Source organism: Camellia sinensis, chromosome 10 (genome assembly GCF_055761805.1).
Source record: "Camellia sinensis isolate YWXY chromosome 10, ASM5576180v1, whole genome shotgun sequence".
NCBI lineage: Eukaryota > Viridiplantae > Streptophyta > Magnoliopsida > Ericales > Theaceae > Camellia > Camellia sinensis.
The window spans coordinates 45399247-45421756 of NC_138970.1; the positions used below are offsets into that span (position 1 = coordinate 45399247).

The following is a 22510-nucleotide window of genomic DNA, read 5'->3' on the forward strand; positions in this document are numbered from 1 at the left end:
AATGAATAAATTTCCCCAAATTTTTATTATTATGATTTTTTTAATAGAAATATCACAGTAAAATTTTTAACTCCTACACAAACAAAGCATTTTTTTTTTTTTGATTCATACAAACAGAGCATTAATACACCAACTCCTACACAAATTTTTAACATCAAAATAAATTTCCCCAAAATTTTCCTAAACCCTAACTATTCTTATTTTCCCCAATTTGAACAAATTTGAAATACATATATATATTTGAAATATATGCTGAACAAATTTAAAATCAAACATAACCAAAACAATACACACACACACACACACATATATATATATATATATATATATATATATAAACATGCATGCCGAGTAAGAAAAAGAAAAATCAAAGATGAAGGAAACGAACCAGAGTCAGAAACGAATCAGAGCAGCACGTCGCCGGAAGCAAACCAACGCCGGAAACAAACCAGAGCTTCACGCCTCCGGAACTGAACCAGATCGCAACTTGCTGCTGCGTTGCTATGTTGCTGCTGACCTCTTGCCAAAGACAAGATTAGGGCAAAAAAAAGAACATATATAGGTGCTATAAGGGTAAATCTTTCAAAACACATAGGACATTTAAGTCAAATTGCCTTCCGCGATTTACCAGCGAGAATCTGAAACTGGTTCAACCAGCTTTTGAATTTCAGCTTTTTTCCCCTTGCTGATAATCTGTAGAAGTTGAAGCTGAAGCAGATACCATGCAACCAAACAGCTGAAATTAGCTTTTTTTAAGCCAAAAGCCAAAAGTTGGGCAAAAAAAGCTTCACCAAACACCACCAAAATATCCCCCCTAAGTGCTAAACTGGAAGTTGCGAAGAGCTAATTTAGTTTAGTTTTTTTGATTAATTTAACCTAATTAAATTAGTTTTGTTTGAAAAAAAAAAATAAAAAATTTGGCCTTTTTTTGTTTGAATGTGATGGTTGTGAAAGAAATAATGAAATGATTATAATTTGGATGTGACATTTTGTCTTATTAACTTATTTAGCCTATTTTATCTTTTTGTGCTTATTTAAGTAAAAAATAAATAAATAAAGTTGTTGCTAAACGACAATCTTGCCTTTTTATCAAAGATTGTGTAAAAAAAAAAAATAATTTATAATTTATAATAATTTTTTAATTTTATAATTAAAATATTTGGTTCCTAAACATACCCTTAATAACGTTACAAATTCTTAATAAAATTACTTGATTATTTAAACTACAAAACATTTCAAATACTATATTAAAACCCTAGTGGTACTCCCCACCTCACAGATTTTTAAAATTCGACACGCATCCCGTGTATTATAAGGTAGATAAGTGCAATTATTAAAGTCAACGAATCATCAAATTTATTCAAGATAACTAATATAGTTGCCAATAATACTACATAAAATTTTTAAAAAATGTCAGTGTGAGAAAAAAAAATGTTAAATACAGAAGGATGGATGTGTCTTGTTGTGGACCACTTAGGGCTCGTTTGGGAACAGGTTAATTTAGTAATTTTTTAGTTATTTGACTAAAAAGGTAAGTAAAAAAAATTTGTATGTTTGGGATGATTTTTTGACTAATTACGAAAAGATGTGCAAAAAGTAGAGAGAAAAGAGAATCTTTGACTTTTTAGTATGAATTGTTAACTTTTTAACTAATTTAATAACTTTTTAATTAATTGACTAAAATAGCCTCTTGCCACGCTAGGCCTTAATTTAAAAACAAAGAGATGGGTTAGTGTGAGAACCTCTACCATCTGTCTAGAAATTCCTAAATTTCTAGGATTTCAATAACTCGTTGATAACGATGGTACAGCCTGTGTCTTCGGAAGTGGTTTCTCCTATGGCTATAGATGAAGCGAGGGTTTCGGTTCTACCTGAGAAGTTGGGTTTAGGGCAAGATGAACTGTTGGGTTGTTCCAAGGAGGACGGATCATCGAATGATCCTAACAGTGCGAATATGGGGGGTGAAGGTAATCTCAGCCCTAGTGCGAAATCTTTTCCTGTGTCTATGGAGGGTCTACGATCGAAGATTTTAGCTATGGGCTCACAGGGTTCTGCTTCTGCGTTCAACCTACTCCAGTCTAGATGGTCGGACATAGTTTAGATGGAAAGGGGAGAGGAGGCTGTCATTGACAGTTTCAAAGACCTTCCTCATAGCCTGGTTGCGACCAGGGCTAGGAATCTGATATCTAAACTTAATCAACAACCCAAAGATTCTTCGGACAAGTTTGGGGGTGAATTGGATTTGAGTGCAGATATTCCATGGGCTTCAGGGGCTCAGAGTTCTAGGGGTCAACAAAGGGGAGGTAGATCGGGATTTTCTGCTACCAATAGAGGAGGTCGAGGAGGTCGGGGTCAGGGCCCTTACCCAGGTGGACCGAATGAAATTTCAGCAGCGGTGAGGGAGGGAACAACACCTACACCTGTTGAAAAGAGCTGGGCATCTGTTGTTGCATCTAACCAGAGGTCATCTGTGAAGTTAAGGTACTTTCCTCCCTCTGTAGTGGAAAATGATATAGTTATTGACCTCCCTAAAAGGGATGATATTGAAAAATGTGAAGCCACCCTCGTGGGCCATTTTCTGGGCAAAAATATGAATATTGCATACATTAGGGCACAAGCCTCTAGGTTATGGAAAAATAAGGGCTTGAAGTCGGTGCTGTCTACTGCTAATGGGTTTGTCTTCTTTATGTTTGATATAATAGATAGTAGTACTGCTGTTTTAGAGGATGGCCCTTGGTTCATTGGTGGACATTTTATTGTGCTCAAGAAATGGCATAGCATGATGAAATTATCCAAGGACCAACTTGATAAAATACCCATCTGGGTTAAACTGTTTAATGTTCCTATGGAGTATTGGGATGATGATGATCTGAGTAGGATAGCTAGTGCTATTGGTGAGCTTCTCTACATGGATAGATTAACTGCTCATGGAGATAGGGTATCATTTGCAAAAGTTTGTGTAGAGATTAGAGTTGATTCCATTCTGCCCACTGATTTCCTTATAAAATGTGAGGGTGAAAATATTGAGGTGGGGGTGGAGTATCTGTGGAAGCCTGCTAAATGTACTAAATGTCAGGTTTTTGCTCATGCTGATGATAGATGTATCAGAACTCAAGTGGAAAATATTGTTCAAAGTTCTACAGAGCAACAGGTTCAGAATAGTGATGAGGAATGGAAGAAAGTTATGGCTAAAGGTAAAAGGAAGGTGGGTGAACCCTCAATTGAGGTCTCTGATGTATCAAGGCAAGATGGGGACCAGGTTGATTGTGGGGTTCAAGAGGTCCTAGTTGCAGGTATATTATCCGAGATTGAGATAAATGCCTCAATTGAGGTCACTGATGTTACAAGGCAACATGGGGGTCAGGATGCTTGTAATGTTCAAGATGTTCCAATTCCTGTTTCATCATCAGAGATTGTGAAAGTTGTGTCTGAGGTGCCCGAATCTATATTGGATCCTTCAGAACCTGATCCTGAAATCCAAGCAAATTCTTTAAGCTTGGAGGAGGAAGTGGCTGACAGAGTGATGTTGACTCAAAGGATGCTGAGAAGTACTGTTAAACTTGCTACTCCTAAGGCTACTGGTTCTTCTAGTAGCCGTAGGAAGAAAAAGAGGTAAATCCTGTCTTTATGTGTTATCCCCATAGTGTTGTGTGTGTGATCTCTTGTATATATTTCTTTATGTCTACAAAGATTTGTGCTTTGAATGTTAGGGGTCTAAATGATCCTAGTAGGCAAAGAGAAGTTGCTAAGTTTTTGAAGAAGAAGGACATTAATATTGTTGGTTTGCTTGAAACTAAAGTGATTGATAGTAATCATGTTAGAATTCTTAACCATGTTTTGCATGATTGTGTAAGTTTGTATAACTATGAGCATGCTATTTTGGGGAGGATTTGGGTTTGTTGGAATCCTGTTTTTTGTACTATTGATGTCCTGGATAGCTCGGATCAACACATGTGGTGTAAAGTTAAAGTTTTAAATGGGGATATTCACTTTTTTGCTTGTTTTGTATATGCTCAAAATACGTATGGCCTAAGGAGGCCTCTATTTAATAAGTTGGAGATTTTGGCTCAATTGTATAAAGGACTTTCCTTGTATTCTCTTGGGGGATTTCAATGCAATTAGGTTCCCATATGAGAAAGTAGGAGGGGACCATAGTCGGTCGTCTTGTAAGAATGAATTCAACTTGTTTATTAATCAATCTAAGCTTGATGATTTGAACTATGGGGGTTGCCAGTTTACTTGAGATAACAAACAGTGTGAGGATAGATTTATTTCATCTAAGATTGATAGGGTGTTGGTTAACGGGGTGTGGCTCAATAATTTGCCTCACTCCCATGCTTACTTCCATCCTTCTGGGACCTCTGATCACTCTCCTTGTGTTGTTACCGTGCCTTTGAAAATTCATAAGGTGTGTAAGCCATTTAAATTTTTTAACATGTGGGCTGATCATCCGGATTTTATGCCTGTGGTTAGGGGTGTTTGGTGTAAGTAAGTCAAAGGTTCTCCCTTGTTTAGGATTTCCAGTAAGCTTAGGTCTTTAAAGCCTGAGTTTAAAGCTCTCAATAAGAATCATTTTAGTGATATCTCGGTAAGAACTTCTTGTGCCAAAGAGGATCTAGATAGAGTTCAACTTCAGCTTGATAAAAATCCGGGTGACTCTAATCTTCAATCCCTTGAGAGGGATCTTTGTGCTAATTTTGCTAAACTCTGCAAAGAGGAGTCATTTGTCGCCCAAAAATCGAGAATTCAATGGCTTAGCTTGGGTGATAGTAAGGCCAAGTTTGGGAAGACTAAATAAGTGCACTTTTTGTCTTTTTAGACTAAAAAGTTGAGGTTGAAAATATGAATGTTTGGGTTAACTTTTTGACTTTTTTTTGAAAAATGTGTAATAAAAAATTGTAAAAATTGATTTGTAGGAGAAAATTAGAATTGAGAGTTGTGCAGCCGTAATTGTTGACTTTTGGTGAATAGTGATAACTTTTTAACTTTTTGAGTAACTTTTTGGCTTTTTGGCTTTTTGGGGTGTTCCCAAACTTGGCCTAATAGTCGGTTCTTTTTCCGTTCTATTAATAATAATAGAAACCGTAGCGGAATTAGTAGCGTTATGTTGGATGATGGGAGCATTATTGTTGATCCGCATGATATCAAATCTGTTTTTGTCTCTTATTTTGAGGGGTTTTTGGGGAAGCTGTTTGTTGATAGGTATAGTGGTGGGTCTCGAGTCCAGGAGCTTATTAAGAGAAAGCTCTCTCCTGCTCAGGCGAAGGAGATGACTGCTGATGTTTTGGAGTGTGAGATTGAGAGTGTTTTTCGGTCTCTCAATAGTAATAAGGCTTTTGGGCCTGATGGTTATCCGGCTAGTTTTTTTAAGAGTTCTTGGGATGTGGTTGGTGGGGACATTATTCAGGCTATTAAGTCGTTCTTTCATTCTAGTGAACTTCTTAAAGAGGTTAATAGTACAGCTATTGCGCTTGTTCCAAAGGTTCCAAATCCTAGCAAAGTGGGTGACTATAGGCCTATTTCTTGTTGTAACACGGTGTATAGTGTATTGCTAAAATTTTGACAAATAGGATTAAGAAGATTCTCCCTGATGTTATTGATCCAGTCCAGTCTGCATTTGTTCAAGGGAGGAGGATTTCGGATAATATCTTCATTTTCCAAGTGAGAGGGTGATTTATGATCTGGAGTTGGGCCGTGGTAATGGCCGAGCAGGTTGAGAGCCCAACGGTGCATGGGCTGAGATGATTGACTGTCCGCCAAGAGATGGGCTGCCAGAACTTGGGCCGGGCAGAACTTGGGCCGAGTGTGTGTCGCCCCAGACCGTAAAGAAGCTGCTCGGTTGGACCGAGCTGCTCGATCAGGCGATGGCCGAAGCAAGACAAGCTGAGTGACCGGCGCCCGGAAAGGCGTGGTCAGCCGAGGTAACTGTTTGACTGGCAGAAAGGCCGGCCACAGGAGGTGCCTCGGGCTAAGCTTTGCCGAGATGTCGCCTAGCCCGGTCCTTCTTGGACTTAGCCAGTGAAGTGCTTGGGTATGAAGCACGGCACGGCACGGCAACGGATAGAGCAGCTCGGTTGCCGAGCTCCAACTGTGAAGGCAGGCAGTTGAGATTAGGTGATGTTCGACAAGGTTTATGCGGACAGATGGGATAGCGGAGCCACGTGTCAGGGGATAACTAGGAGTAGATATGGGGCACAGAGGGTATATAAGCATGTCTGCGCCCCCCATACGAGACAGATGAACACTTTGTAAGGATTTTCTTACACTAAAACACCTCTCTCTCTCTCTCTCTATCCTAAGGTGTGTGCTAACTTGATCGTCGGAGGGTTTTTCCGGCCACACACTGCCGGGTAGCTCACCAGTCTTTGTGCGCAGGTGATCGGACATAAACGGAGCTTGGAAGAAAGGAGTACGGGCTTGCCGGAATATTTGCTCCCCGCACAATTGGCGCCGTCTGTGGGAAACTTGACAGACAAAACCTTGTCTTCCAGGTTCATCTGATCGCCGTCCATGGCGAACAACGATGAGTTTTCGTTGTCTGCCATAGATGGAGCTACCCCGGAGTTCACCCGAAGGAGAGAAGGCCCTCTCGCCATCCATCCAATGGCGGACTTGGGGACGCCCACCGGAGGACAGTCAGGAGACGCGCGGGACAAGCGCGGAAGAAGTCACGGACATTCACGGAGTCCAGACGGTCACCGGCGGAGGAGAGATTTACACGCCAGGCGACTGGAGAGTAAGTTGAGGGACCAAGATGCTGTCATCCGGCGAATGGCGGCGGAGATGGAGGACCTGAAACGGCATGTCAAAGGGAAGGGTGTAGATGGAGTGGGAGACCACAGTGAGCGCACCCCATCTCGTCGTTCAGGCGGCCAGAGTCAGCGACGTACTCAGTCCATATCTATTACCAGAAGTTACCAGGTTGGTGATTCCGACGCGCATGCGGAAAAGTCTAGCGCGCAAGATAGTACCTACAAACCCTCACGCCCGGCGACGACGTCGAGGTATTCTTACTCTGTTCAGTCAGAGGATTTATGGGCGGTCTTAAAGGAGCAGGCTCGCCGGCGCGAAGCTCAGAGAATACCTGCTTTCCAGCGGCTTTCATACGGGGTTCACGCCAGCGAGGAGGTCGGAATGCCTCCACCCCGCCGAGTAGTGCCACTCTTTGAAGATATGGACTTGGCTAGGCTGAGTGCCACCCCTTTTTCCCTGGATATAGAAACAACACCTCTTCCGGCAGGCTTCCACCAGCCTAAGTTCACACTTTACGACGGAAAAACCGATCCATACATGCATGTGAGCCACTTCCGACAGGTTATGGTCGGACATAGGCGCAATGACGGACTTGTGTGCCTAATCTTCCCGTTAAGTTTAGGCGAGCTGGGCTTAAAGTGGTTCGAGAGGTTGCCGGAAGGGAGCATACAACGGTGGCATCAGTTGGCCGAGGCGTTTGTTACACGTTTCAAAACCAACACAAAGACACCAAATGAAGTCGATCATCTGCTAAGTGTCAAGATGGAACCGAGTGACACGCTGAAGGTATACAACTCAAGGTACTGGGAAACCTTCAACGAGATCTTGGACTGCCCGGTCAACCTTGCAATCACGCAATATAAGCGTGGTCTCCCGGTCGGACATAGACTGCGGGACTCGCTTACCATGCACCAGCCTACCTCCATGGGCCAACTCATGCAGAGCATCAATGAACACATCCGAGTAGAGGATGACGCGTCAGCTTCTACCGTGAAGGCCACTCCGGTAGCAACAGACAAGAAGACAGCAGGCAAAGTGCACGCAGTTGGGCAAGAGTCCAGTCGCTCAAGTGACCGAGCAGAGGAATCGGACCGTGGCACGAACCGTAAAAACCGGGGTAGAGGAAGTCGGAATGACCGGGATGACTACCCCCGAGATGATGTAACGGACGCAAACAGAAGGATGAAGGCAAGGACTGGCATAACCACAGTCTTCAAGATTCCGATCTATCGCATACTTAGTGAAATCCGAGACGAGGAGTATGTCCGGTTTCCTGCTAAGTTGGGCGATGGACAAAAGGGCTATAATCCGCGGTATCGTTGCACGTTCCACCGGGAGAGAGGCCACCGGACTGAGGATTGTTTGCCTTTGCGGCAACACTTGGAAGAGCTGGTTGCGGCTGGGCATCTAGACCTATACATTGATGGCAGCGTGAAGCTGACTCAGGCTCCGGTCGATCCCAGGGGACAGGATTACCGAGACGCACCACCACAAGGAGTTATTAATGTCATCTACGGCATCATGGAACCGGAGCGTGTCTGCGAACTCTGGGGCATGATCAAAAAGGCAGAGCATATGAGGGAAGTTTTGTCGATACAGCCTGCCATCAAAAGGGGGAAGACTGAAGAAAAAGACGTGATTAGTTTCACCTCAAGGGATCTAGAGCGTATCCAGACGCCGCACAACGATGCCCTAGTAATAACACTACGCGTCAAGGACTTTGATGTTAAGCGGATCTTGATCGATCAGGGAAGCTCGGTCGAGATCATGTACTATGATGCGTTCAAGCAGCTTAAACTCCGGGAGACAGACTTGGCTCCGGCAACTTCGCCACTGGTCGGATTCAACTCGCAGCCAGAGTGGCCTTTAGGAAAGATTATCCTGCCGGTCAAAGCGGGATCCGTGGTCAAACAAGTTGAGTTTTGGGTGCCGCAAGTGCCTTCGACGTACAACCTTATCCTTGGAAGGGGATGGCTACACGCCATGCAAGCCGTGGCATCAACTTTTCACCAATGAGATTCCCCTCGGCTATGGGGGTAATCGAGGAGATTTGGGGCGATCAGGTCATGTCCAAGTAGTGCTTCGTGGCGGTCAATGGGAGCCGGGCTGCCAAAGGATTCGTTCAAATGATTAAGGGACCGGAGGACCTGGGTGTCTTGGATGATGTGGGCACCGAAGCCGAAGACAAGGCAGTTGAGGAATTGGTTGAGGTGCGAATTGATACAGAACAGCCGGACAAGTTCTTCTTGCTCGGCTCAAGTCTCACGGCCATAGAGAGAACCGAGATGGTTGAGTTTTTGGTGGCCAACATCGAAGTCTTCGCGTGGTCGCCTTACGACATGCCTGGCCTCGATCCAAGTTTTATCTGTCATCACCTCAACGTCTTCCCTGGAGCAAAGCCAGTCATCCAGCGAACAAGGAGATCGGCACTGCATCACGCCGAGGTAGTTGCGGAGGAGGTGAAGAACCTGCTTGAGGCACGAGCAATCCAGGAAGTGCACTACCCTCGGTGGATTTCCAACACAGTTGTGGTGCCGAAGAAGAATAGAAAGTGGCGAGTTTGTGTCGACTATAAGACGGTCAACCGAGCTTGTCCCAAAGATAGTTTCCCTTTGCCGCGAATTGACCAGCTCGTGGACTTGACGGCTGGACATAATAGGCTCAGTTTCCTGGATGCCTACCGCGGCTACCACTAGATCGCCATGCATGGGCCTGACCGAGAGATCACCTCTTTCACGACTCCAAGGGGACTCTTCTGCTACCGAGTCATGCCTTTTGGTTTGAAGAACGCCGGGGCAACCTTTCAGAGGATGGTGACCAAAATGTTTGCTCCTTTGCTTGGCCGGACAATGGAGGCTTACATCGATGATATGGTGGTAAAGAGCCGACATGAGACAAACCATTTGTCCGATTTAGCCGAGATGTTTGCCATTCTAAAGAAGCACAAGTTGCGCTTGAATGCGTCAAAGTGTGCCTTTGGCGTGGGATCCGGGAAATTTTTGAGATTCTTAGTCACGAACCGAGGCATCGAAGCAGACCCTACTCAGATCAGAGCCGTGCAAGAATTGAAGCAACCCAGCTCGGCTAAGGACGTGCAGCATCTGGCCGGGATGGCCGCCGCGCTTAATCGGTTTATAAGCCGGTCATCAGATCGCTGCCGCCCTTTCTTTCAAGCATTGAAGTCAAAGTTCTCGTGGGACGCAGAGTGTGACCGAGCTTTGGCCGAACTCAAAGAATATCTGTCTACTCCGCCACTGTTGGTTACACCAAAGCCGGGAGAGGAACTTTATCTTTACCTTGCCGTCTCCCAACACGCGGTCAGTGCGGTGCTAGTCCGCGCTGAAGGAATCAAGCACTTCCCAATTTTTTATGTCAGCAAAACCTTGCTGCCGGCGGAGACGAGATATTTGCCGCAGGAAAAGCTTGCTTTGGCATTGATGATGGCTTCGAGGAAGTTGGCGCATTATTTTCACGCCCATACCATCGTCGTACTGACCGAGTTTCCCCTCAAGGCCTTGTTCGAACGGGCGGACTTCTTAGGCCGAATTCTTAAGTGGGCGGTGGAGTTGGGGCAGTTTGAGGTGAAGTTCCAGCCGCGCACTGCTATCAAAGCTCAGACTTTGGCCGACTTCGTCGCCTGGCATTCATCCGGTGTGCCCGGTCGATATTACCGTGGCAGATGATGAGGTGCGCGCAAGACCATCCGAGATACAACGAGTTGTTGGGAGTAGCGACGCGGAGTTTGCGCGCACTAGTGAAGCACCCTCAGTTTGCACGGTTATACCACCCGGTGATGCGATGACGGAGTTGAGTATCACCGACCCATCCACTCTGTCCGATCCCGCATCACCAAGGGGGGAAGAAGTTGAGCCACACAGCTCAGGACCTGCGGCCGGCGTAACACCGCAACCTGATGATTCGCCTACGGACTTGAGCATTATAGAACTACTTGCTGAGTCCGGTGCCGAATCGCCAAGGGGGACTGAATTGGAACTGGTCAACACCGAACTTGGAACCACACAGCCAAGCAATGATGATCCCACTGCCCTTCGCAACTCTCAGGACCCATCAGACTGCTGGAAGCTTTTTGTGGGAGAAATGTGGAAGCTTTTTGTTGATGGAGGGTCCAACCGTCATGGTGCCGGCCTAGGTATCGTTCTTATCTTCCCAGATGGTCTAACCATTGAACATTCTATCACGCTTGGCTTTCCAGCATCTAACAATGAGGCTGAGTACGAGGCACTTCTCGCCGGGCTCAAGAGCGTAATTCAAATGAAGGCTGCCGAGCTCTTGGTGTACAGTGACTCCTAGCTTGTGGTTAACCAAGTCTCTGGGATTTACGAAGCAAAGGACGACAGGATGGCGAAGTACCAAGCTCTGGTCAGGGAACATATCAAACAGTTTGAGGCAATTAGAGTCCAACAGATTGGCCGGGAAGAAAACAGCCGAGCTGATGAACTGGCCGGCCTCGCTTCCATGGTAGATAGTACGTCCCCAAACCCCCTGTTGATTGACTTTCTTCCGCGGCCAAGCATTGAAGACGCCGGACAGACTGATGTACTCTGCGCCGCGCTAGGTCCTTCCTGGATGCACCCCTTGATCTTGTTCCTCAGAGACCGGACTCTTCCAACTGACAAGAAAGAAGCACACAAAATCCGGGTGAAGTCAGCGCGGTTTTGGCTCTCTCCATCTGGCGCGTTGTATAAGAAGTCCTTCACTGGTCCTTATCTAAAGTGCGTGCACCCGAATAGTGTGGAGGCCTTATTGTACGAAATTTACGAAGGCATTTGTGGCAGCCACGTAGGGGGCAGGTCCTTGGCCTACCGAGCTATTTCGCAGGGATACTGGTAGCCGTGGATGCAGGCCGACACACAAAAGTACGTTCGCAAGTGCGAAAAATGCCAGAAATTCGCCCATCAGATCCATCAGCCTGCTAGGGAACTTATTCCCCTCACCAGTCCTTGGCCCTTCGCCATGTGGGGGCTAGATATAGTGGGGCCATTGCCAACAGCACCGGGGCAACCGGAAATTCTTTATTGCGGCCACAGATTACTTCACGAAATGGGTTGAAGCTGAGCCTCTGGCAACCATCAAAGAGAAAGACGTGAAGCGATTTGTCTGGCAGAACGTGGTCACACGGTTTGGCGTCCCCAAAATTTTGATCTCTAACAACGGCACCCAGTTTGACGGTCGCCTATTCAGAGGATTTTGTGAAGATTTGAAGATAGAATTCTACAACTCCACCCCGGCTTACCCGCAGTCCAATGGTCAAGCCGAGGCATCAAACAAGACTATACTGGATGGGTTGAAGAAACGGCTGGAAAAGGCAAAGGGAAAATGGGCTGAGGAATTACCCAGCGTCCTTTGGGCACACCGAGCAACCCCGCGACGTTCTACCGGGGAAACTCCATATGATTTGGCTTATGGCATGGAGGCGGTCATACCCCTGGAAGTTGGCATGCCCACCCTAAGAAGCGAGAGTTTCGAGCCCGAATTAAATGCCGAAGCTATTGCCTTGGAATTGGACATCGTGGAAGAGCGTCGGGAAAAGGCCCTCATCCTCATCCATGTGGCCGCCTACCAACAAGAGCTCTCCAAGAAATACAATAAGACGGTGCACCCCAGACCATTCAAGGTTGGTGATTGGGTTTTGAGAAAGATTATGGGCAACACCCTGGTGCTAGGAGAAGGCAAACTAAGGGCAAATTGGGAAGGACCCTATAAGATCACCGGTCTGGCGGGCAAGGGGGCTTACCACTTGGAGGATTTAGAGGGAAGAGCAATACCCCGGCCATGGAATGCGGCCAACTTGAAACTGTATTATTTTTAAGCTTTTGCTTTCTTTTCTTGTGCAAAGAAATTTTTTGGCTTGCACCACAGCATGTTATTCTTTTTGTCAATTTATAGAAGTAATTTTGCTTTAGCACTTGGACTTTCATTTAATGTTACGGACCGAGATGATTTACTCCGGTTGGAAGGGTTGGTGTTTTGTCCAACTTCGGATTCCCAACCGGGATAACGTGCTTCGGTTGGAAGAGTTGGTGTTTTGTTCAACTTCGGATTCCCAACCGAGATAATGTACTCCGGTTGGAAGAGTTGGTGTTTTGTCCAACTTCGGATTCCCAACCGAGATGATGTACTCCGGTTGGAAGAGTTGGTGTTTTGTCCAACTTCGGATTCCCAACCGAGATGATGTACTCCGGTTGGAAGAGTTGGTGTTTTGTCTAACTTCGGATTCCCAACCGAGATAACGTACTCCGGTTGGAAGTGTTGCTGATTTGTTCAACTTCGTTATTACCAACCGGGATGGTCATTTCGATTTATGAATTTGTTTTGTTCTGCTTAAGTACTTCAACCGAGTTATGAATTCCGGTCGACGAGGTGTTTTGTTCAAACAATGACTTATACCGAGATGCTTTGCTGAAAATGGCATTGATGGCAACCGTGCAAACACTTGGCAAAATTTGGCTTTTTCATTGATAAGAAAATCAATACAAAAAATGGGGACATAGCCCGGTTACATCAAAAGCGTTGAAAGCAAAAATACAAAAAAGAAAAGAAAACTAAACTAAGGGGGAGAGATTGGTGAACTCGTCCTCGCCAGCATCAAGGTTGATGGTTGGACTTGCGTCTTGGGCACCGGGCTCATCATTGCCGGGCTGCTCTTGCACCTCAGCCTCCTCTGCCTCAGAATTTGTCTCACCGTCTCCCTCTTCAAGTCCTTCCTCGGCCTCAGCTTGCAAAGCGCTGAAGACGTCGTTTGCATAAGGCACGAGGTAGACCGGTAGCGAAGCTGGAGGAGGGTTGGCAAATACGTCGGTGTTAGAGCCCTGGTCGAGGTGTTCGCAGGCGGACTTCCAGCCGGCCTTGAAGTAGATGTCTTGTGTTGCAAAGACTTGCTTCTTGTAGCTCTGCTCGGCCTCGTTAAAACTGGCGTTGTTGGCAGCCCGGCAAGCTTTTTTCTTCGACTTTTTCAGGGTGTCCACCTCGGTCTGGAGCTCATCCCGTTTTTTCTCGACCGCATCCAGCTGACCGAGCAGTCTGTTATTATCGGCGTTGGCCATCTCAAGGGAAGACTTAGCCCGACCTAGCTCGGCTTGAAGGCTCTCGACCTGGCTGGCTGTGTCGTTGGCCTTTTGCCGGAGTCTGTGGATGCGCTCCATGACCAGGTGCTGCTTTTGGATGGCCTGCAAAATTAGAATTTGATCAGAGAAGAAACCGTGCAAACACTTGCGAAAATTGAAACAGAGGATTTAACTTCTTACCCTGGTCATGGACTTCACGGCAGATTTGACCAGTCGGGTGTCAGGAACGTGGTCGCTTCCAACCACATCGTTGGGAAGCAGCAAAGCCTTGGAGAGGTCGAAGGCAAGCAAGTGCTCCTTGTCGCCTTTGATCGAAGCATTTGCCGGGATTTCTTTTCCCCGGTGCATCAGCTGCGGCCGCTATGCTGGGATGGAGCTGACCCTGTCGACCGGTTGCTCGGTTGCCAGTTCGGTGATGAGCTCGGCAGAGGGATCGGCCCGTGGTCTTTTGCCAGCCCGGCGTGTTTCTTGGCCAGATTGCCCGGCGGCTGGAGAAGCTAAAGCAACCACGGCGGCACTCGATTGACCGGCAGCCGGGGAGCGAGCGACGACACTCGGTATCTCGGCCGAGGTTGCAGTTAGAAGGTTTTTGATTCGACTTCTTTTGGCCATTTCTTGCTCGTTTGTTAACCGGATTAAGGGGACGTCGGGAAGGGTTGGGTCTGGAGGTGGCGAAGGAGCTCGGAGGAAGTCAGTTACTCTACTCCGGCGTGGAGCAGAATACCTGTATGTTGGGGTGTAGCCGAGTAAATCGTTGCAATCTCGGTGGGAATACCGAAGCACGGTCCGAATTGCCTCAACGTTGGGAAATTGATAGTTGGCTTGCAAGGCTTGGATTGCTGCAAAAGAAACAGGAAAACCGGTTAGTTACAGAGTAAAGAGTTAGGCTGACCGAGCAAGTTTGAGTGGCTTACATGAAGAACCGAAGTCCTTGTTTATAAACCAGCCCGGCACCTCGGCTGTTTCGTAATTGCCCGACACCCAGAAAAAATCGTTGTCGTGAAGATCTTTATCCGGGGTGCCGGTTACAATTTTTTCCTTGCCCGGTCTTATCTTCAAGTAATAAGCTAAACCGTCCCCGGTGTGGCCCATTGTGTATTGCCTCAATATCTCGGCTAGACCCAAGTTGGTGCCTAGTCAATTGTTCAATTCGTGAACGCCGTTGATTATTCTATAAGTATTGGTGGACACTTGTGTGGGTGCCAACCCGGTGCGGCGGAAGAACTCGATTATAAGTGGGTTGAGCGGGAAACGGAGGCCCCCTTCGACAATTGAGAGCACGGTGAAGGGGCATTGGTCTAGTCTGCCCCAGGGTGTTGTCTCCTTTTCAGCCAGTTCGAGATGGACGTCGGTCGGGATGCCGTACTCCTCTCTGAAAGCAGCTAGCGCGGCCGGAGTATCCACTAGGAAGCGGAATTTCCCCATTTGTGGCCGGACTGTGGTAGCTCGGCTGAGGTGTTTGGCACAATGGCAATTGTTAATCGCTCGGTTTTGAGAACCTGAGGAATGGACAGTGGTCCCCTTGGACTCTGCAGGAAAAGGAGGGCAAGTGTAAGTGTGAGCGCGGTCGCGCGGAAGGAGCTAGTCTTTAGCTCGGTCGTTAAGGGTGCCAAACCACCTCGGTCTCCTAAGCTAACTAAAGAGCTCGGTCGCCCAGGCAGGCCAGATATTAGCCCGGTTGAGCGACCATTTCCTTTTGTTATCTCGGTTTTTGCCGGGGTTGAGACAAACACGTTATTTGCTCGGTTAGAATGTTTTTTTGGATCAAAAGAAGACCGGGAGCCCGGTTCGCCCCAGTTCTTCAATGTTCTTCATGGAGATGAAGAACACCAAGAACAGTGGGAGGTTTGGGACGGATTCTATGGCCTATGCCCTAAGAGCTACGTTTTTGTGCCATAATGTGTGTAATATGAAAGAAAATAGCAACTCAAGAGGGATTGAAGATCTTACCTGTGAAGGGCTGGAGCTGTTCTTCTAAACACGAAGAATGGCAGTCGAGTATGAGAGGAAATGGCTTGAGCTCTGAATCGTCAGGTAGAAAAGAGGCAGTAGGAAGAAATGGCATAAGGGGGGTCTTGTATATGTAAGCACGAGAGGCCGCCCAAATTCAAATTCTGGCAAAAACGCCGGGTTGGCTGCTCGATGACCAATGGCAGCCCGCCACGTGTCCCCATTTATGGAACGTCAGGACTGAAGCGACGGGTTGAAGAGTCGAAGAGCCAACCGAGCTACTTCTGAAGAAGAGGACGTCAGCCGTGGCGTACAACCGGTCAAGTTTGCAGACAGTTATGTTAACTAGCCCGGTCGCCCTTTCTCATCTTGGAGACCGGAGGAATGTTATCTCGGTCGAAGTGAGTAATCCCAGTCACGTTTTCGCGGACGGAATTAAGGGGCAATTGAGAGGGTGATTTATGATCTGGAGTTGGGCCGTGGTAATGGCCGAGCAGGTTGAGAGCCCAACGGTGCATGGGCCGAGATGATTGACTGTCCGCCAAGAGATGGGCTGCCAGAACTTGGGCCGGGCAGAACTTGGGCCGAGTGTGTGTCGCCCCAGACCGTAAAGAAGCTGCTCGGTTGGACCGAGCTGCTCGATCAGGCGATGGCTGAAGCAAGACAAGCTGAGTGACCGGCGCCCGGAAAGGCGTGGTCAGCCGAGGTAACTGTTTGACTGGCAGAAAGGCCGGCCACAGGAGGTGCCTCGGGCTAGGCTTTGCCGAGATGTCGCCTAGCCTGGTCCTTCTTGGACTTAGCCAGTGAAGTACTTGTGTATGAAGCACGGCACGGCACGGCAACAGATAGAGCAGCTCGGTTGCCGAGCTCCAGCTGTGAAGGCAGGCAGTTGAGATTAGGTGATGTTCGGCAAGGTTTATGCTGACAGATGGGATAGCGGAGCCACGTGTCAGGGGATGACTGGGAGTAGATATGGGGCACAGAGGGTATATAAGCATGTCTGCGCCCCCCATACGGGACAGATGAACACTTTGTAAGGATTTTCTTACACTAAAACACCTCTCTCTCTCTCTCTCTCTCTCTCTCTCTCTTTCTATCCTAAGGTGTGTGCTAACTTGATCGTCGGAGGGTTTTTCCGGCCACACACCGCCGGGTAGCTCACCATTCTTTGCGCGCAGGTAATCGGACATAAACGGAGCTTGGAAGAAAGGAGTACGGGCTTGCCGGAATATTTGCTCCCCGCACACCAAGAATTAATGAGAGGTTATCATAGAGGTTCTGGGTCTCCTAAGTGTGCAATGAGGGTTGATATCATGAAAGCCTATGATAATGTGAGATAGGATTTCATTTTTGATACTCTTGCTGGTATGGGCTTCCCTAGTAGGATGATTGGTTAGATTAGGGCTTTCATTACTAGTCCTTCTTTCTCGATCTGTATTAATGGGGACCTTTGTGGCTATTTTCGGGGTGCTAGAGGACTTAGACAAGGGGACCCTATTTTCCCTTACTTGTTTGTTATTGTTATGAAGGTTTTAGCTAGACTGTTGGCTGAGAAAGCTGAGAGTCCTGATTTTAAGTTCCACTGGAGGTGTGAGAAAAATAAAATTATTAGTCTTTGTTTTGCTGATGACCTCATGATTTTTTGAGGGGGGGATATTAATTCTATGTCTCTTATCAAGGAGGCTCTTGATGAATTCCAAGGGCTTTCTGGTTTGTCCCCCAGCCCTCCTAAGAGTCATATGTTTTTTGTGGGAATAGATTGTCACTTAAGAGGTGAGTTACTCTCCATTATGGATTTTAAAGAGGGGAATTTCCTTATGAGGTATTTGGGAGTTCCTCTTATCTCAACTAAACTGCGTAAAATAGATTGTGATCAATTGGTGGCTAGGATTACCAAGAGGATTCAATTGTGGACCAATAAAGTGTTGTCTTATGCCGGGAGAGCCCAATTGATTAAATCTATCTTGTTCTCTATGTAGGTTTATTGGGCTTCGTTATTCATTCTCCCTAAGAAAATGGCAAGGGAGATTGAATTTTGTTTGAGGGCTTTCTTTTGGAGTGGTCCTGATTTGGCAAAGTCTGGAGCAAAAGTTGCTTGGGTGCACTTTTGTGTTCCTCGGAATGAGGGTGGTCTAGGGTTTAAATCTATTGAGGTATGGAATAAAGATGCTATTGCCAAGCATGTTTGGTTTTTGTTGTCGGGGGGTGAGCAATCCATGTGGTGTCAATGGGTTAAGTCTTACTTGTTAAAGGGTAAAAGTTTTTGGTGCCTCAAAGTTCCTAGTGACCGTTCCTAAGTCTGGAGAAAACTTCTTGATTTGAGGAGTATTATTGCTCTACTGATTAAATATAATGTTGGTAATGGGAAGGCTACTTTTTTGTGGTTTGACAACTGGCTCCCTCTTGGGCCTCTTTTTAATAGATTTGGAGACAGAGTTATTTTTGACTCTGGGACCCAGAAGTTTGCTAAAGTGGAGTCTGTTATCTATGGCTCTAGGTGGAAATGGCATGTGTGTCGTACTTGGGAATTGAATGAGATTAAGGCTGTTGTCCCGGCGGATATGAAGCCTTCTTTAGTGAATGATAAGGTGGTTGGTTGCTATCTCCTGATGGGCAATTCTCCATTAAGTCTGCTTGGGGCGAGTGGAGGACCCATGGTTCTAGAGTTGTTTGGGCTAAGATCCTTTGGTTCAAGTTTCATATTCCTAGAATTAGTACTGTGGTTTGGGTTGCTATCCATAATAGACTGAACACTTGTGATAGGCTTGTTGTCTTTGGGACTAGCTACTCTTCTATTTGTTGTCTCTATGGGGTTGGGCTTGGGGACCATAATCATTTGTTCTTTAAATGCCCTTTCTCTTACAGAGTCTGGAATGTTATGCAGGGTATGTGCAATTTGACTGTTCCTTATCTTGACTGGATAGATTTGGTAGATTGGTTAAGCAGGAATATCAAGGGTAAATCTTTGGCTGCCACTATTTCTAAACTTGTGTTTACTGTTTCTGTTTACTGTATTTGGAATGAGAGAAATTGCAGGATTTTCAAAGGCTCAAAATCCACTGAGGTGGCTGTGTAAGCTAAGATTAGAAGCCTTGTGAGAAACAGGATCTTGTCCATCTCAAGCTTCAAAGAGGAGGTGACAAATGCTTGGTTTATGGTGAAGTGGTCCCTCCCAAACTCTATCCTAAAATCAGGTCAAGGATAACTTATTGGTGGTTGCAGCTGGTGCTTAAGTGTTGTGAGTTCAGAAATTGTGGGTTGAGTGGAAGTGAGTATATATCGTGTGTTTCTAATTGTTTGCTATTGTTGCAGTCTTTTCGTAATTGGTGTGAGGATTGCTATATACCACTGTGGATTGAGTTTGTGAGGAACAAATACCATCCCTTCTTCTATCCAAAGTGAAAGAATTGTCTAATGTTTACATATATCTGTATATATATTTCTTGTTGTTTGCAGGTGCAGTTTCCCAGTGCATGGTGGAGTCCATATATGTGGGTTGAGTGTTGTAAGGTTACATATTGTGTGCTATCTATCTATTGTCGAGTGGTGTGAGGTTATATATAGTCGGTTGAGTGATGTTAGTTCCCATATTATATATATCACACTATTGTATCCTGAGCATATGCAGTTCTCTGTTTGGCTGTTCTCATTTTATCTTCGCACTTGGACAGGTTTTACAAATCATCCGAGTTTGTGGATGAGTGTTGCAGCTGCTGTGGATGCTGGCAGATCTACGGATTGTATGGATGCTAGTAGCATGCTATTTGATTTTTTTTGGGACCCATTTGTGGAAAACGCTTGTATTTATTTTTGCTGGTTTTGCCTTCCCTTGCGGGCTGTGCAAGGGAAATCTATTTTTTCTCTTGACATGTATATTTCTGTTTAGATCTTTAGTTTTTTCTCAAGCTTTTGGGGACTTCTTTAGCGGGTTGTATAGGGTTCTTTGTTTCCTTTTCTTCAGGCTACTATATGCTTATAGGTCTGTTCATGGTCCTCATGTTCTCCATGGGGCCCATGAACATTTCTTTTGGATGCCTTATTTTGTTCTATATGTTTTGCTCTGTTTATCAAGTGGGCCCCTTTTCCTTTTGTTGTTTTTGATTGGTATGCCATGGTGCTGCCCGTTTGTCTTTTGTTTTCTGTTTCAATGTTGTATAGCGTTTGGTAGGGCCTGGCATATGCCTTTGTATTCCTTTGTCTTTAGTTTATGACTTACTTGCCTAAAAAAAATTTAAAAAAAAATTAAAAAACAAATAAACTTTTGGGATTCGTAATTTTTTAAAATGTGGTGAATGTTGCTATTATATCATTTTAAATAAAATTATTTTATAAAAATTATGTTTATATATTATTTGTACATTATTACATATTGTTAGTAAAAATTTAGTTCAAGTCTAATCGACAATGATTTGATCGATAAACTCAAATAAATTTTAAGTAAACACAAATAAAAATTAAGTTTTGTGGTTGAGTTTTATACCTTAAACAGATTAAAGACTTCTATGGAGGTAATTAAGCAAAAAAGAGATAGAACAAAAAAGAATGTGTATTAATTCGAATGAATTGTCACTTATCACGAGTTACAAAAACTTAAACAAGGACAAAAGATTGAAGAAATACAGCAATCATGTAACGCCCCCAAAAAGTACGATAAATCCAACACAGGATAAATGCAATTAACAGCATGAATCAAAGTGTAATGTTCTTTCATTACTTACGGTTAATAATACAAAAGTGTTTTATACAAATAAACGTCCTAAAGAGTTACATCTTTTCAAGTCTTGACTTGGTTTACAACAAAAGAAGACTAACTTATACAATTTAAGCCTCAGGCTATACAAAAAGTGAAACAAAATAAAGAAGCTCCTGCTCCCAAAAGTCCCTCCAAACTACTGTCTTGGTAGAGACATACCATCGTTACCAAAAATGTTTTTCCCCAAATAGAGTGAGCCATAGCTCAGTAGGAATAATTTAACACAGTATATGAGGTTTAACAAAGGTATAAGTACAACATGTATAAACAATGTCCGTGATAAAAACATTCACATTTTATATAATCATATGATATTAAGTCCAATTCTTAATCCATTTCCATTCGATTCATTTCAATATATGAGCTAATTTCATCATTTCTCAATAATCCAAATGAGACTACAACTCAATGGTTTTACAATCACATCATCAACATATAAACACTTCAATTTGCCATTTCACGGATATGTAGTTTGCGGGATCGGCACCCATGTATAATTTCGGGACTTTCACTCAGGACACTCTGGCCAACTTAATTATAGTGGAGTTCATCCCCTTTTTCCTCCCAAACAATGGAGTTCATCCCATTTCTCCTCTCAAATAATCATTCATACATATGCAATGTATTTAAACACATAATCAAACAATGGAGTATATCCCATTTCTACTCCCAAATAATCATACATATACAATGAATATAAGCATAGTCATATTTAATAACAACCAACAGGAGATTAGTTTCAATTCATCTAATCCGCATGCAATTTCTACAACAATCATAGTTTTCTTCTATCGATAGCCCAATACAAATATTTCTAAACAAATATACAATCTCAAGACAGATAATTTATCTAAAATTTCCAAAGATGTGAAGTGTTACATACTCAATTCCACCATCTATTTCAATACTCGCTCAATTTCATGTTTACCACACCAATTTTAATTATTTATACAAAATAATTATGATAGTCATTTTAGGGTAAAAATTCCTTTTTTTTCCAAATATCAACCAAGCATAAAAATCAATCATTTTAATACAATATGGTCTCATATTCAAACCCCAAACCCACTTATTCCGCATTCTCAAAAACCCCTCTTTTCATTTATAATATCTCAAACCCTAGGTTTGTTCACATTACCCCAGCTTCCACCATTATTACACAATGACAAATAACTATGAGTTAAAAATCATATTAAAGTGTAGAAAATCTCTACCTCAAGAAGAGAAGATGAGCAAAGCAAGGTTGAAACTTCAAAGACACCGAAGTCCAAGTTTGTTCGGATCAAAATGAATATCTTAAAGCACACTATCTTTTTCTCAAAGACAATAGGGTGAAGAGATCAATAGATCTAGATGAAATCAAAGAGAAAATGTGAGTTTTAGAGAGAGAAACTCAAGATTTAGCTTTTTGGAAAGTTTTAAAAAGAGAGAGAAGTGAAAAAGTGAACAAGAACATCATTTTCATGGACTGTTATACACGCAGTCCGCTCGAGCGTAGAAAGCGACGCTCAAGCCTCAGACACAAAGTTCCGCTCGAGCGTGAAAAGTGGCACTTGAATGTGGGAGACGCTTTTTCAGAAGTTTTGCAGACAAATGACCCCGCTAGAGCGTGAGACTGGACGCTCGAGCATCTAATGCATTCTCCCAGTATTTGCAGAAATGCAAAAATACTGAGAGTTGGCAAATCCCACTCGAGTGCAAGAATGGCCGCTCGAGCGGAGGAGCAAAATTTGTGAAGCCCGCTCGAGTGGAAGAGCCAAAATCTGCGCATCACAGATTTGAAAAAACACGCAACCAACCTGTTCCAAACACACAACCACAATTCGATAACCAAAATAAAGGAGAGATAAGGGAAACAAGATATGAATCACTATTTAGAACTATACAACCCGAGTCTGGAACTCAACAAGTGACGGGGCAAAAACCAGAATCACTATAAATCAACAAAAAAAATAAGAGAAGTAAGGGG

General features: G+C 44.7%; 1 protein-coding gene across 4 annotated transcripts; it reads left to right on the plus strand.

The window, feature by feature from the left end:
- Positions 1-1707: 1707 nt before the first annotated feature.
- Positions 1708-19855, plus strand: LOC145801083 (uncharacterized). 4 transcript variants are annotated; one of them, XR_014341976.1, is made up of 3 exons: positions 1734-3612; positions 18673-19298; positions 19460-19855. XR_014341976.1 is itself a non-coding variant. In XM_082891308.1 (2 exons), the coding sequence occupies exons 1-2, from the start codon at positions 2102-2104 to the stop codon at positions 19539-19541; spliced, it is 1593 nt and encodes a 530-aa protein (XP_082747434.1). In that variant the 5' UTR covers positions 1708-2101; the 3' UTR covers positions 19542-19855. The 4 variants fall into 4 exon arrangements, 2 of the variants coding, with proteins under 2 accessions (XP_082747434.1, XP_082747435.1); XR_014341977.1 differs by having other exon boundaries at positions 18673-19056; XM_082891308.1 differs by lacking the exon at positions 18673-19298 and having other exon boundaries at positions 1708-3612.
- Positions 19856-22510: the final 2655 nt, after the last annotated feature.